Source organism: Mustela putorius, unplaced genomic scaffold (genome assembly GCF_011764305.1).
Source record: "Mustela putorius furo isolate JIRA1106 unplaced genomic scaffold, ASM1176430v1.1 tig00000596_pilon_pilon_pilon, whole genome shotgun sequence".
Lineage (NCBI taxonomy): Eukaryota > Metazoa > Chordata > Mammalia > Carnivora > Mustelidae > Mustela > Mustela putorius.
Genome location: NW_025421428.1, coordinates 8,741,451 through 8,758,278, shown reverse-complemented (window position 1 = coordinate 8,758,278; position 16,828 = coordinate 8,741,451). Strand labels below are relative to the sequence as shown.

Sequence of the window (16,828 nt, the reverse complement as noted above, 5' to 3'; positions counted from 1 at the left end):
CACCAAGACATACCGATCCTCTTATCCCAGCTCTGCGTCTCCCCTGACTCTCAGGGATCACTGGAGTCCAGGGTTAGGAATCCAAATGATGGCTAAAAACTGGCTGACGATATATGCACTACTATAAAATGGGGGGTGGTGAGTGAAATGTTCAAATGGCAGGTTAAAGAATAGCGTTCACAGGGTTAGATCCAAATTTCCCACTTTGGAGGAGCGGGGCGGGCACAGAGCCCCCAACCAAGCAAGAGGTGGCAGAGTCTGAAAAGCAGTCTTTGAGGAGGAAAGCGAAGACGCTGGAGCTCTTCTGGGTCAATCACTCCAGTGGTGGTGTGAGGGAGGGTCAGAGAGACCAGGAGCACTGACAGCAGCCCGAAGATGGTGATGATCTCAGGTCAGAGATAACCGGGCCTCGCTCACTCAAGAACAGTCAAGAAGAGTCCAAAATAATGCTAACAGCAGCAGCCACGGCTAATACTCACCCAACACACTTTTGATGTGCCAGACACATTTCTCAACATTTTTTCATATATTTACTCATTTAATCCTTACCACAGAGGCGGGTCTGAGGCTGAGCCCAGGTATCTGATTCAAGAGCCTATGCTCTTACTCTCCATGGGACACTCCCCCTCACTGCTTGGCCTAGGGTCCCCACACAATCTCAGGTCTTGTGTCCTCGGACTCCACAGCTGCCTGAGGTACAGGCTGGGTGACAGTTTGCCATAGGTGACATTCTGTACTCATGCTTTCAGGGGGCTCCCCCAGGCTGGACAGAGACATTCTGATGGGTACACTTGAGGGGTTCCAGGTTCCTGCGGGTAGCTGAGCTCCAGCCTCCCATGTGCACGGGGCCTGCAACCTAGACAGTCCTCCCACACATGAGAACCCTAGTGCCAGCCGCCAAGCTGAGACACAGCGGTTTCCTTTCAGCTGTGCTCACGGTGCTGCCTCTGAGAGCATGCTTTACTTGTAGTGCATGGTGACTCCCCTCTCTTGGCTGCTGGTTCAGCTGTGCTTCTTGGGGTTTTGATTTGGTTGTATCTTATCTGGCATTTATTTGTGTTTGTGTGATTGGAGCAGGCAGGGGCTTATTCCCCATCAGCTCCGTCTACCATATTGCCTCAGAGTCCAAAACACAATCTGCTAGGAGAGTCTTCTGGCACTTGTGATCACTTCCTGGAAACCAAAGCTTGATTTCAGACATGCCAAGCATGAGCTGTCAAAGGAACATGCAAGCAGAGGGCTGTGCGGAGCAGGCGTGGGAATGCGGGTCCAGGGCTGCAGAAAGAGTCTGAGCATGAGCGGAGCAGGCTGCCTCCACTGGGCACGGACGTGCTGGTGAAGCTCTCCATGCCGTGCCGACGGGGCCCCCAGGGATGAGAAGCGGATGAGAGGGCGGGATTTGGGGTCAGAGCCTCACAGAACACTTACATCCAGTGGGCGGGAGCAACGAAAGCAGTCAGGGAGGAGCCCGCTGTCCGAACAGCAAGAAGAGGACTAGGCCAAGGGCAGGAGAGCTTTTGAGAAGGGGGTGATGAAGTGTCCACTGTTGCGGCAATGAAAGGAAGAGGAGGGTGACAATGTCAGCAGAGCTCATGACTGGGACTTTCTGAGAAGCAATGCAGGCGCGGCTATGAGGAACGACAGGGGAGCGATTCACACAAACGTTGGTTTCCTCTGCCCTCCATCTCCTCACCCCCCTCAGCCGTCTTGCCTCCCACCTGAGCCAAGGCTGAGGAAAGCCTGAAAGCGGCAGCCCATGCCTATCACCACCTTCTCAGCAGCATCAGAGGGGGTTCCCTGGGGCACGACATCAGACATGGGGAACAGAGGCACTTCCTGAATAAAAGACTCGAAAGTCCCAAATAGGTGCATGCCACAAATCTGCCTTCTCAGGACGTTTGCAAAGTGGCTGTCCAAACTGCAGAGCTTGAGGACCCCGTTCCCCCAGGTGTCTGCAGTGAGAGCCCCCCCTCCCAAGAGGCTCCCTTTCCAGGTCCCCACCCTGCAGACCAGGCCTCCTGACCCATTGGCCATGATTTCCCCTTGCTGCCGCAGATGAGGCAAACTGCCTGAATCGATTCAGTAGGAAAGAGCAAATCATGACAGGAACATGCAGAGCCAGCAGAGTGTGTGTGTGTGTGTGGAACACATGACTATAATTACTGTAAAGAGTGACTCACCCAGACTCCAGGAATTCTATACCCCCAGGTGACTCGTGAGTAAGTCAGTCTCCTCCTGGGACCCCTCTGACCAGAGAAAAGGTTTCACCATCGTCCTAGTTGCTCGAGCCCCAAACCTAGAAATCCTCTCCATTCCTTTCTTTTCCCCCTCTCCAACACCCCACCACACAAACCCACCAGGTCTGCCTTCAGAATGCCCCCCCGTCCGTTTCCTCCTCTCCCGTGTCCTGCCTCTCGCCAGCCCATGCCACCCCGGCTCACTCCTGGATGCTGCCCGACCTCCTGATCAGGCCCCATTTCCCATCCTGGCCCCTGCACTCCCCGCCCAGTTTGTTTTCCACACAGTAGCAACCGTAATTTAAAAGACAAAAAATGAAAAGCAGCTGTAAGCCAGATCATGTCCGGCTCCGGGCACTCAAAACAGAACCTAACTCCTGTCCTGAGCTGCAAGCCCTTGGCGATGGGCCAGAGCCCACCCACGGCATCTTGCATCAATCTCCCGGCCCACGGTGCCCCTGCCACACCAGCTCTGAGTTTCCCGATGGCACCCCGTGTCTTCCCGCTGTGGGTCTTCACACTGGCTGCAACCCCACCCTGGCATGGCCGGCTCCGTGTCACTCAGGCCCAACTTAGCACGGCCTTACTTCTTGGAAAGGCCTTCCCTGATGCCCGAGGCTCCAGCACACCCCAGTAGCTCTCTCTCACACCCACCTGTCCTGGTCTCCTGTGTCACTCCTATTACCATTGGACAGCTCTTTGCTCACTGCCTCACACACTCAACAAATGTTTATCCGTCACTTCTTACACCAGCAAGACGGGACACAATAATGTGTCTGTCTCCTCTGAACAACCCAAAAGCCCATAAAGACGGGGCCCTTAACCATAGCCTTGAGGCCTGGCATGGAGGAAGCATTCGGTAAATATTTGATCTGCAGAATGAGTAAGAGCCGCACGGTAGCACGTACTCAGGAAACCAGAACTGACCGTTTCTGTCTTGCTCACGTTGCGTGGCCTTGAGGCAGCCAGTACTCTGGAGAGGCCCCAGTGCTGGGATGAATCAGACCCTAACTGTGTTTCTCTGAGCCAGCAGAAGGTGACTCCCTCGCTGTTTGCACACGAGTCAGCATTTACTAGGGCCTACTGTGTGGGAGCCTGTGCTCAGTGTCGGTCTCCGACCCATCCCTAGTCCCTCAGCTGCGGGCACCCTGCAGCCAGCCACGGATAGGTCAATGGGCTGCCCTGCCTACAGCTAAGGACCAACTGGCCCTTGCTCAGGTCGTCCATGGTGCAACCAAGGGGCGGGTGTCTGCCCACACCCGGACCTCCCTTCTGTCCAGGTTTTCCAGGTTTTCCAGATTTCCAGGGCTTCAACCACCCCAGGGACAGCACTCAGGGCATTAGTCACACGCTGCCTCTGAGGGCTGGAGTGCCAGCACCATTTCCCAACGTGTGTGCCTCTTTCTCCCTGCTCTGGGCCCCGCCTGATTCCAAGATCAGGCTCTACCACCAACAAGCCATCCAGCGCACTGGCCAACAGCACGGACTCTGCACACCGGCAAGGCACGGTGCCATCACACCAGCTCTGGCACTCACCAGTCCTGTCAGGCCTCTGTCAGGCCACCACACCTCCTAGAGCCTCAGCTTCCCTCTCTAAAAAATGAAGACTCGAGGGGTACCAGGATGGCACCATCAGTTAAAACGTCTGACTCTTGCGGTTTCGGGCTCAGGTTGATCTCAGGGTCACGAGACCACGCCCCACATCAGGCTCTGCACTCAGCGCGGAGTCTGTTTGGGTTTCTCTCTCCTTCTCCCTCCACCCTGCCCACCTCCTCCTCTCTCTCTCTAAAACAAATAAATCAATTTTTTTAAATGAAGACTATAAGAGCACTAACGCTCTGGGCTGCGATGGCAGTGTCTCCTGTGTTCCTGCTCCTCCCTGCTCTGTGGGCCCCTGGGGTCTCCCCAATACCAGGTGAAGGGAAAAGTGAGGAGAGGGGAAACAGCTCTTTTCTGGCAATACTTCACTGGCCGATCTCAATACCAGAAATAATGGCAAATGAAGGAAAAGATTCAGCGCCCCAGACGTAGAGAACGCAAACAACAAGCAAATACTCAGCTGGGCACCAGGGATACAAAGGAAGATCAGACCTCACCACGAAAGAAGGCATTCGCAGCAAGAGGAAGACAGGGGACAGAAGCACAGAGTAGAAGTGCTGGGGGCTCATAACAACAGGCACGGGGAGAGTGTCGGGAAGAGATGCAGCCGCCTCCGTCCCCTAGGCTGCAGTGATCAGGATGAAGGTGATAAAGGGGGAGCGGGGCCCCTCCATTTCCCACTGCTCTGTGCCAACCACTGTCCTAGGGCCAACAGGACAGGTTGGGCGAGGGATGGCCTGCAAGACTCCCTTTCTGCCCTCACCAACTATACAGCTTCTGTGGGTCACGGAGGGTCGCCACATTGCTGACGGCGAGATTTGTGCATGCTGAGATTCATAATTCATCTGAGTCCACACGCAGCTCCCAGCAGCTCAAGAAACAAGAAGAGCATCTAAATAATGGAAAATTCATTTGAAAAAGACTCTCTAGGCAACTTTTGAAAAAAAGCCTCATGGCTCAGATGGACGCAGGGACTCACAGGCCTTGGCAACAAGAGGAGAGACCGGCGGCTTCCAAATTTGCTTTCAACCTCGCAAGCCACTGCTGAACTGAAATCCACCCCGGAGTCCAGCCCATCAAACCGAGGCACACAGAGCTGCTCTGGTGGAACCAGCCTCCTCTTCCCCAGCCCCTGGGGTTCCACAGAACCCTTGGGGCTCCACAAAGCACTGACATAAAACCACTCCTCTAGGCCAACCTCTGAGTGCGCAGAGGGAAACAAGTCCCACAGAAGTCACGCTCTGAACAGTGGCTGAGCGCACCCCCAGTGTCTAACTCCAGGCTAAGACGTCTCACTCCACTTTGCTAGAGCTAAGTCTATGGAAAATAGCAATTTAAAAAAACCAGCTCATTTCTGATCACCTACAACATAATCCCTAAGTGTTTTAAAGGCCCCTGAATTAGCCAAGTGTGAAACTGAGCCCAGCCCCGCAGACTGGCAGAAAGAAGTTCGGAAATGAGTTGCAGAAGCACAGCTGACAATTCCATATAGTTCCCTTCAGTTCTGTGGGACATAAACAGGTCTTGAAAGGCTTGGGCTGTGTGGCTGTGGGAGACCCTGGGCCAGGCGGGCCAGGAGGTGAATGCTAATGAGCTATGGAAACAGCAATTACTTCCCCCATGTCAGGCACTGTGCCAAGCTAAGGAGGATAAAGAGGGCTGAGATATTTTTAAAGTATTTTTACAGCAGAAAAACTTTCCTACAGACTCAATTATATAACTATCAGACTCCACCTCTAAGCTGAAATTATCCACGGCCTTCAGGAATAAAAACAAATCAAAACCCCACTTTTCTCTACAGGAGGGCCACAGGTTTCTCCCAAGGGCAGTTTGGAGCCTGTCAGAGAAGCATGCCAGCCAAGTGGAGGGCAGAAGTCATGTCACTGACCCAGCCACTACACGTGACGTTATTTGTCCAGGAAGATCCACTCGAGGGGGCTCGGGCCCCAGCCATGTTGGCACCCTCCTAACTTCCTCATCCCAAAATGGGGCTGAGGTCCCTGAAGGAGACAGGAGGCCCAGGGATCCCATGGTAATCCTCTGTGACCAGCAAAGGGCAGACAGTCAGAGAAAGCCTTCAGGGGCTTGAGGAATAAAGGATTTCACCAGAGAAATGAGAGTTAAAATCAAAGGCATTAACTTACAGCCCAGGTTTTTGTCAGCCTGAAGATGGGTGCACTTTGTAATGCTGATACCACAGACATGAGAGAATGAAGGTTGTTGAGTTCTAGAAGTTTCTGAAAAAAAGATATGGAATAGATTATTTTGCTGCTATAAACAACAGAACAAAAACATGCTCAAGTGTTACCAAATGTTGTCATATTTAGGAAATTCGATTATACTTAAAAATATCTCATGTAGAAAATATAGTTCTATGGAGTTCATAGAAACCATATGCTTTTTTTCTCAAGTTGTCAAAAGGTGAGTTTGCATCTAGAACACTTGCAAAATTTTATAAGCTGACTAGTCTGGCTGCTGGACAGAAACGTGGCTCGGGATAAGGTTTGATAATGTCCTTAATGTTCTTTTTTTAGATGAATCGGAACTGTCCCAAAAGGCTTTTATAATCTGAAGCCTCGGCTGTGCCAGCAATATCCATGTGGGTCTTCTATGACTACCTTACACCCAGAACAAGAGGGCCCAAGGAAAAATGTCACCAATCTGCATGGCCTCCACCCCCTACATTAGGAAGACAGAGCTCTGGCTTCTTAGTCACTTGACTGTGCTCCTTTGAGCCAGACCCCACGCTGGTGAGAACATTTGGATTCAATTCAGTCTCACATGAGCTCCTGACCATGGAAGAGAAGAGCAGGGGACACGGCCAAGAGGAAGTACAGAAAGACGTTCTAGATTGGCACTGAGGGAAACCTGGTAACGGGACTGGGGTCCCCTTCTCATTCTTGGGAGCCAGTGAAGTTTGGGCCAGAGAGCAGGCTCCATAGAGCCAGGAGACCTGGTTCCAATCCCCGCTCCCAATCCCCGTGTGTCCCAGCGAGCTGCCAAGCCTTGGCATGCCGGCGCCTACAAGGAAGGTAACCAAGGCACGTATGCTATCTGGGATGGTGTGTGCCAAGTGCCAGAGCAGCACCTGGCTCTGGGGGAGTGCTCTGTGCCTGTGGGTAAGACTCCCCCTGCCTGCCCCCTCACTTGTCTTGGGTACTACCAAACACAGATGCCTTTCCTCTAGTATGACTCTCCTGACCCTGTTCCCAAATCTAGGGAGCTCGGGGCCCCTGCCTACGTGTTCCCACAGCAGTCTGTGCATCTCCTTAGCACACTGGCCTGTAGTCACTTTGACCTGCTTCTCTCTCACCCTGGACCAGGTGTTCCCCGAGAGCAGGGGTGAAGCTGTCCCTGCTGTCATATCCCTAGTGCCGCATATGGCGCACAATAGGGCCTAGTGAACGAACGAATAATAAAAAGCCCTTGTGTCTAGTCCTCGCAGCTCTGTTCCTCCTCAGATCTCTCCTTTACCACACAAGTTAATACGTCCTTTCATACATCTTGTAACAATCTCTAATTGTTTCCTGTGTGTAATAACAGATTCTCTGAGAGGACTGAATTTCATCCTATGTATCTGAAAGGCTATGCCTGTCACACAATTTCTTTCCGAGCTGAAGGTCCCGTGGGAGGTCCTCTGGGAGCTGGAAGGTCCCTCTAATCCAGCCGTCTCATTTTGCAGAGGGGAAACCAAGGCCCCGAGGAAGGAGGGGTCTGCACAAGAACAGCCTCAGGGCACAATGCCAGCGTGATGAGCCAGCACTGGAAGATGGCAGAGGTTAAGGTGGGACCGGCTTGGATTCCTTGGACAGGCACCGCAAACTCCATTCCAGAAAGCACCAGTGGCCCGGAACTTCACCCCACTTTCTCTCCTGGCCCAGCATGAACGCACTGACAGTAACAAGCGTCATTAAGCCCAGCCCCAGCACAGTCCCAAGCGCTTCCGAATGCACACGGCATGAAAGTTATCTGCTGCCCCTGACATACTTCTGGATGGATGCCCTTAACTTTCTCATGAGGGCGGCACAGCAGCTCCCCTGAAGGCAAAGAGACATGCTGCAGCTCGCTCGCTACAAGGCCCTGGGCATGGCCGCTCAACTCTCTAAACCCCTCTTCCTCCTCTAGAAGTGGGAGAATAACAATGTGAACATTGAACACAATCAGTTCAGTAGAGCGGCTGCTGTGATGCCTGGCTCATAAGGACATCAGTACAGGTCAGCGGGCCCAGAGTCTGGGTGGGAACACAGCACGTGCACACAGCACACGGGGAACCAGTCAGAATAGCAGTGTGCCGCCCGGCTGCAGGCACGCCCTGTGGTCGGCCGCGGCGTAAGGGGAGGAGCTGGCAGAGTGATGAGAATGGCCAGCATCAGGGAAGAGGAGGGAAAGGCAGGATACAGACCTAAGCCCGGGGCTCAACAGCTGGCAAGGACAGAACCTATCAGGGCAGGGGGTAGGAGTGGGGATGGCAGTGGGGTGAGCTCTGTGGATCATGGACAAGACTGCAGGAGGTGATGGTACCACAGAGCCCGGCAGGGCCCCGGACCAGCTGAGTGTGAAACAGGAGGAGGCATGGACCCCAGAGGGAGCCCCCAGGGTCTCATAGAGAGTCTGAAGAGCCAGCTAAGGAGAACGGTTGACTGCCATCGTAACGGGTAGAGGGCCACAGGGCCATGCGTGCAGGGGGGCGGGGATGCCGAGCAGGCATGTAGGCGGGTCTTCCAGCCTAGAGAAGTCAGGTCACAGCTTCTGTTTGAACGCAGTCCAGTACCCCCAGAGCAAGGCAGCTCTCAGAGTACTAAGGAAACACATTCCGCAAGAAGGATGGAAGGAAGGGAGGGAGGGAGAGAGGAAAACATAATAACGAAAGAGCTTACCTTGGCTATTTTCACAAAATGGCTCAGGATTTCTGCCCTTATTTTTAAAGTCTGTGCTGTTAGAATTTCTCGAACAACCCAAAAACTGACCTGTAGAGTCAAATACACACACACACACACACACCAGAGAAATGGTTAAGCCCTGGACCACCCTCATCACCCTCGCCCACCGCGGGGGGTCAGGAAGCTGGAGGAGCGCAGCCCGGGGTTGCAGGTGGCGGAGGGGTCCTTTACGACACCCAGCCCTGCAGGTGGGGCCCTCCTTCAGCACCCCCTCTCGAACACACACAGCGATGCCGAGAGACAAGTACTTTCCTCATCACCCGGGGGAATTACTGGGCCTCCACAACATATGAATCTCTCTGAAGCTGTGGCAGGAAATTTTGAGATGATTCGGACAGATCCCTGCTCAGAAGGCTGTCAGCTGTGGGGAAACCATGGCCAGGGTGTTGGATGGATGGATCGACAAATGGCCAGACAAACACATATGTTCACTGGCTGTACCACTGTGAGATCTATATCCCCAGCCAGACCTCAACTGAGTAGGATTCACCAAAGTTTGCACAATCATAACAAATTTAATTTTCTAGGAGAGGTTCACCCAATAATTTAAATGATATGCAAGTGTCTTTCAAAGACCCATAAAGCAAGGCAGGTGAAGGGACATGTTTTTCTGGAGACCACCGATGCCAAAAGGACATGACGGTACTTTGGGTTCAGAACATTATTCATGCTTCAAAAAAAGAAAAAAGAAAAGAACATTATTCATGCTTGACCTCTCACAGAAATCAACATCCCCAAGCCCCTGAATCCTTTTGGGAACAAGCAAGTTGTCTCCCAGGGTATAGCAGACCCACATGACACCTCAGTACAACACAGAAGGGGCTCCGTGCCAAGAAAGTCTGGGAAGTGGTTACTTTCTTGTTTATGTCTCGCTACTGTAACAACAGTGCTGGGTGACCCACGGATGCCCAAAGGCGGGAGGACAGCACAGCCGAGAGAGAGAGAGAGCTAAGCCGAGTACAGGGAGGTGTGGAGTTGAAAGGAAGGCAAAGGCATCTAAAACCTCTGAATTTTACAAATTAAAATAAAGATAGTCTAGAGTTAACAAAGCACCTTTACTGCGGCAACTAGATTTTTTTCTCTTTCCTGAAATAGTCACTTTTCAACGAGAAAACAAGAATAACCAAGAACCAAAAATTTGCTTTTTATGTTAAGTAGGAATATTATAGAAAAGTTTTTTCCGCGTAATTATCTGTGGTTGCCTCCAGGACATGCCTGGGTTTCCATAGAATCATTTTTTCCAAGGAATTACCTAAAATTAAGTTCAGTCTCAAACGTTTACTAGCCAGTTACGGAAGAAAGATTTTTCTGGACATCAAATGATATGCCCATAAATGTTATATTTTAATACATGCACATTTTTATGCCACAAAAACTCAAGTGTGATAGTTTATATGTATAATTTAATAGATTCCTGCATGCCAAAAAATCACACACGTTTAAGGCATAATTATGGCACATGGCAGGGTCGACACTGATCTGCAGCACACGGGTGCGGAGGCAACTCCAGGTCAATTCAACAGACTTTTGTGAAGCCTGTTCTGTGTGCAGGCTCTAGGCACCATGAGTCGACACTTCGACCCTTGCCTGATACAGGGGTGACCAGAGGAGGCAAGATCCTCCCAAAATCCCATGGCAATCCTGGACGCAGAAGTTGTTCAACCGAAGCGGACTGGAACACAGGAGAGTTAATGGTAGAGGAAGGTCTGCTGGAAGAGGCAGGCCTTTAAAGATGGGTGGACTTCGAGCAGGTAAAGATAGGATTGGTGTATGGCTATATACACCACGACCAGGGAGGGCTGAGCAGACCGACTGGTGTGGTGTTGCAGGTGCTCTGTGGGGTCAGGGTAGAGGGCGAAATCAAAGCTAGGAAGGGCACTGAAGGCCAGATGATGTAACACCAAAAACTCAATGCATGAAAAAAAAACCTGATAAGTTGGGCTTCATTACAATTGGACATTTCTATAGTGCAAAAGATGCTGGTAAGGAAATTAAAAGATGAAGCACAGCCTGGGGAAATACTTGCAAAACACATATCTGATGTATGTATTATATTCAAAATAGACACTTAAAACTCAACAGCAAGAAAACAACCCAACTGAAAAATGGGCCAAAGATCTGGACACCTGACCAAGGTACAAATAGCGATAAAGATGAAAAGATGCTCAACATCATTTGTCATTGGGGAAATGCAGAACTGTGTGTATGTGTTAGAACGGCTAACATGAAACGGTCAGTGAAGGTGCCAGCTGCTGGCCAGTACCTGGGGCAACACACACTCTCGCTCCATTACCGGCAGGAGTACAAAATGGCACAGTCCAGCACTTGCACTCCTAGATATATACCCAGCTTCTTTGAAATCATATGTCTACACACACATGCGTGCACACACACATGCACGTGTTTCTAGCAACTTCGTTCATCATTGCCAAATACTGTCCTTCTTTCTTTGCACAGGCAAATACCAGTTAATTTTTAGGAAAGATCTATTGTCTATGTCTAGGTCCACTTTTTTTTTACATACATAAAAAAGTTCCAATTGTTCCAGTACCATTTTGTAAAATGTCCCCATTGGGACAAGTTCAGATATATATATATATATATATATATATGGTCAAATTCTCAAAAAAAGACATAATCCAAAAAAAGGCTGAGCATTTCTGAGCTCTACAGTGAACTCCTTGGTGCTGAGCTACAAGCCTGGCCCATAACACATGCTCAGTGAATTTGTCTGGGTCCTTCCATCCCTCTATGAGCTAGATGAACAAATCCCAAGGGAATCAGATCCCACAGAGAGGCAAGCAAGTCCACAGAGTCTGACCAGGACCCTGGCTACTGGGTTTCTGGTTTGGCCACAAGAAGCCTCAAATCTGCGGGCAACCTCCTTCCAATCAGTTGATCTTCACGTTCCCTCTTATTTTCCCCCAAAACGTTGAATGTTTACTCCATGCCAGACACTGCACTAAGAGTTCTTCATATACCATTTCACTTAATCTCCACACCAACTCTGCAAGGTGAGTCCTATTATTATTCTCACTTACAGATAAGGAAACTGAGGCTTGCAAAAGGTAAGTGACCTGTTTTCCTTATCTACAGGCTGATGGGGAGCCTTGTTCTCACAGAGAAAAGTCTGCCAGGAAGGGATGCCGATCAGTTCATCTCAGAGAAAGCAGCCCCAGTGGCTGGCCAGTTTCCAAAAGAGTGCTACAAGGGCTGTGTCCAGGAGCTGCTCACTCGGAGTAGCTGACAGGCTGGCAGCAAGACCATTTCTCGAAGCATTCTGTTTGGGAAAACGCAACTGCACTTCTGGCTCACTTCACCCACTTGGTCTGATCTGGACACAAGGCAATCATGCGCAGAACGAGCTGCCCCGCCCCTGCCAAGCTGACCTGGCCTCAGCGTGCAAGGCAGATTACATCAGAGCCCCCAGCAGCCCTCCTTCGGGAGCTCTGCGGCTGGTCAGAGGTGGGACTGAGCTGGCTCCCAGTCAAATAGTTTTGTGAAGGAAACTCTGAATCCTCTGATAGCATGTGCACATCTGTTTTATTTTTTAAAGCCTAAGCTTGGTTGAAAAGGGAGATTTTGAAAAGAAAGAAAAAAGAAACAAAAGGCTTCAGAACTTCTCTTTTCAAAACAAATAGGTACATACAGCCCCTACTCCCAATGCATCTAGACCCTTCCTAGCTCCTGTTATAGCAACAATAATGCTAACTCCAGTGTCAATCTTCAGATGAAAAGCTGTTGCCTCTTTGAGGCTCCCTCATCCTTGGGTGGCAGCCGAGGCTGGGGAAGCCTGGAGAGGGCTGGACAGTGGTGATGCACAGGGCCCGGCATTTCTGAGCAGCGAGGCCCAGCTGCAGGGAGGGCCCAAAGGGAACCTAGGCCCATCACCCCAAGGTGCAGTCACGCACACTACACAGTCTTGAATCCACTGCCCTCATTTGAAACCAGAAAAAAACAAGAAAGATGAAAAGCTGTCAAAAGCATCATTTGGGGATTGGCCCACCCAAAAGGGGTTACAGGGTAGCTTACTAGCAAAGATCACGTTCTGGCAGACTGGCTAAGAGGCCAGAAGTCCACTACCCTTAGTTGGCCCAGGCCCCCATCATTCTTCCCTTAAGAGGGGGTGTGGATCTTCATACCCAGAGCAAAGGCTCTGGTTGGAACAAGTCAGTTTGCAGCGGGATGTGTGAGGCCAGGGGCGTGGCTGTGAGGCACTCAAAGAAATTCAACTCAACAAGCGTTTTCTGAGTATCTCATTGATTCATTTCACAAGCATTTACTGAGGGTCTCTCTTACCCTGAACATTAGGCAAGGGGGCGGGAGGCACAGTGGTGAACAAGACAGAGCCCAGAGACTGGCATAGAAGGGGAGGAGGAAGAGCTCCACAGAGTGAGCAGAGATGAGCAAAGGGCCACACGGAGACAGAAGCACAGGGTTCAGTGAGAGAACGTGTGACAGCAAAGACCTCACACAGGCTGGGGATTCACAGAAAGCTCCCTGCAGAAGTGACATTCAAGCTGATCAGACTGGGAGCTGAACGGGGAGGAAGAATTCTGAGCTGAGAAGAAGGCACATCTGGGGGCCTGAGGGGACAGAGATACGGTGCATCAGGAAGAGAAGGAAGGCCGGCCAGGATGGGCTGGGGAAGGGACAAGGGGTGGGGCGAGAGGGGTGGATGAAAACCTGACCCACTGTGCAGGACCCTGCAGGGCAATTAAGGTGCTGGAGCCTCAGCTTGGGTGGAACTGGAAGCCAATGAAGAGATTCAAACCCTCGAAAGATGGTTTCAGTTCCACCTGCTGTGAAAAAGGACTATGCAGGCAAAGAGGACTGATGGGCAGAGTGGGTTGGGAAGAAGGGTTTGGACCTGTGCCAGGTGCCTGTGACTGAACCCTAGCAGGGTGCCCAGTCCACAGGGGACACCTGTGCTACCTGCTCAGGCACATGCAAGGGGTACTGCTCACCTGATTAAACCTCCGGGTAAAGGCCACGACGTTGGGGGCGAGACTATGTTTCTCCTTCTTACTCCATCCACAGCTGGCAAGTTCCTAGGAAGCACAGAGTCAATTTCAGCAGTGATTCTTTCTAATCGGGAGGCAAAACACAGCAGGACATCTAACTGGAATGTGGACACGGACGTGGGGAAGGGCCGAAGCTCTGGCCATCCTTTTCTTCACCGGGATGGGTGAGGTTCTCCTCTGGAGAGAAGGGCTGGATCTGGAGATGGAGGTGCAGCCTGGGAACCCCACTCCCCAGGTGAGGATGGGAGGTCGGATAGTCTTCTCCATAACCCCAGCCACATTTCTCAGGATTTCTGTGCCAAAAATACCCTTAATGACAAACTGCCTCTCTGCCAGCTCCCCTGAGACCAGAAGTCCCTTCTGAAAGCAAACTGTCCGAGAGAGGGCATAATGTGTTAGCTAGCAGGATCCTCCCGGTGAACTTAGAACTTAAAATTAAAATATGGCTAAAGGATCTCAGAGCTCATTGGCCATGTGACAGCCTCCATTCCTAGAATCAGAAAATGTCCTAGCCCAAGCCCACTGCAGTCAGAGAAGCTTCTGGAACTACCTCACACCCCTTCCCAAAGTCAGCCCCTCCCCTATCTTGTACAACCAACATTTGACCAGAAGGAGAGGCTGCCTTTGACATCTTCTTCAGGGGCTTGTCTCTTCTTTCTAGCAGGTTTAACGTTACATTCTGAATCACCAAATTACCTAAGTTTTACCTATCAGTGAGGCTGGTTCCTACCCAAGGGAGCTAATGGGAGCACTTCACCAGGACCACTTGGGGTGCGTAAGGGAACCAGGGAAAACCCATTACCCAACGCCCAGCATGTTCAGCTTGTGGCATGGGGGCCCTGGCAAAGAATGGAAGAAAGGAGGCAGATTAAATCTCTCCACTTCTGAGTTATAAGCCCTCCTTTTTAATTCATATCAGGCCTTGCTATTATTAACAGCACTTTTTTGCCACACACCTGGAACTTTATTTAATAAGGTCATTAGTGAGAGCCAACTGCCCACCAGCTGGAACGGGGGTCTACTAGCAAGTCTGGGAGGGCAGTGGGAATGGCCAGAGACAAAACCTGCAGGCTGAGCAGCTGTGCCCAAAGCACAGTGCCCTTCGAATGCTTCTCGGGACCCAACTATAAGCCTCAGACAGGCGGGTGCTGTGCGAAGGCTGGCTGGAGGCAGTGGGCAGCTCCCGACACAAGACCCCATGGCCTGCACCTGGGAGCTCTTGGACCTGGGAGCTCTCGGCCAGGAAGCCAAGGCTGTGCCCGCGGCTTCTCCCGAGACCGCCCCCTTTCTGCAAATGCACCATTCCTCCTCCGGGCCACCCACATGGAAGACACGAACATCCCGGACCCTGCCAAGTCCTTCGCACCTTCAGTGTAGACCCTAAGTAACAGCAATGACAAGGACGCCAACGAGGGCTGCCATTCAGCAAGAGCCCCGATGGGGCAGTCAGGCGCCGGCCTCATCACGCCTCCTGTCGTCTCAAGCCACTCTCACCGTCTCCGGTTAGCAAAGAGGAAGGGCTCAGGATTTTTCCTCTCGAAGGAATACCTTGACCTTATTTCTTTTCTAATGTAAGCATAACTCTCTTTAAGATGTAGGATTTACCTGTTTACCATGATTCTTCCTGTTTTGAAAATGTGTATTCAACCTGACTCCGTTACACTGACTTCTCTCTCCCCTTTAGAACATACACTCAATTGCTTCTGCAAATGGGTATCGATGCCCTTTCCAAGTTAAATTATGAGAACAAGAGCAGTCTTCCTTGTGAATCCCAGAACCAGTCCTGGGAAGGTATGGGCTACAGTAAGATCGAAAAAAGAATTCATTAACCTGGCAATCAAGGACGGGGGCATGGCTGTCGCCCAGTTACTGGCTGATAGTTGCTCCTTCTGTTTTTTTCCCCAAATTCTTTAATACCCAGCAAAAGTTATACACGTATGTGTGTGTACACATGCACACATTTTAATTACAAGTACACAGTTAATTAAGAGTCTGTAATCTTACGTAGAATTAGACAGACTCTGCCTCCACACACCAGCTGTGTGATCTTCTCAGGCACTGTCTTCTCAGAATCTCAATTTTCACATCTTAAAACGGGTATGACACTGTAATAACTAGGAAGCTCAACACGACGATTAAATGAGATTAAGACATTCAGAGCACATAGTACAGAACAAGTCCTCAGTAAAGGTTATCTCCCCTCCCCTCCCGAGGGTCCCACTGCTGTCAGACTCAGCATGAGCTCCAAACAGCCCTTCCTTCCCTCACACAACGCTCTCGTTGGGATCATAAATTATTAATAAAATCGATTACTGTTTCTCTCTCACTTTGCTGATGTCATGCACACAGGAACCAAAGCAAGAACTTAATACATCTGCCCTACATTTATTTGATTAGAACATTTCCAAGACCCTGATTCATAAATTGCTTGTACACTTCTTGGGTTTTGACAATTCCCTAAAGAACCTTTTGCAGTGAGAGACACGTAATATTTAAAATTAAAGCCTCAACAGAGTAAAACATTATGTTTGAGGGGTTCTTTGATGAAATGGATGGAGCAAAGGCCTTAAGAGCCAGAAGACCCCGGTCTAAATCCCAGCCCGGCCACATGATTCCCAGGTGACTCCAGGCAAGTTAACCTCTGGGGCTGCTGGTTTCATCGCTCATCAAACAGGGACACTGAAATCAACTCCACAGACTGGTGCCAGCGACTGAAAGAGGGAAAGCCTGGCAGAGGAGGTGACACGCAGGGCACAGGTCTGGCCCCCAGCGGACGGCAGGCAGCATTTGTTGAATGAATGGCGTAGGAGCGTTCCTCATACTCCCAAATTCAGGGCAGAAAGATTTATCAGGATGTCAAAAGAAGTAAGACCATTCTATCTGCACTAAAACAAGCCCTGGGCCCAACCTCCTTGGCCCTGTTCCTCTTCTGTGTTTGGCCTTATAGGATTACAAGAGATTCCATCTGTGTGAAGTGGGTTTGGAAGATGTGAAGTAATAGAATAAAACTCTTCCAGTCACTAATGCC

The 16,828-nt window shown here is 50.7% G+C and overlaps 1 protein-coding gene across 8 annotated transcripts in view; it reads right to left on the bottom strand.

The window, feature by feature from the left end:
- RALGPS1 (Ral GEF with PH domain and SH3 binding motif 1) overlaps window positions 1–16,828 on the bottom strand; it is a 270,593-nt gene that overhangs the window by 157,858 nt on the left and 95,907 nt on the right. For 6 of the 8 annotated variants that reach the window (XM_045082428.1, XM_045082426.1, XM_045082429.1 and 3 more), the window contains 3 exons: window positions 13,744–13,827; window positions 8,714–8,803; window positions 5,981–6,073 (listed from right to left, as the gene is read on the bottom strand). In XM_045082428.1, the coding sequence (XP_044938363.1) occupies window positions 5,981–6,073; window positions 8,714–8,803; window positions 13,744–13,827 (267 nt within the window). The remainder of the gene's footprint in view (window positions 1–5,980; window positions 6,074–8,713; window positions 8,804–13,743; window positions 13,828–16,828) is intronic. The other 2 variants (XM_045082430.1, XM_045082433.1) reach the window with 1 other exon arrangement.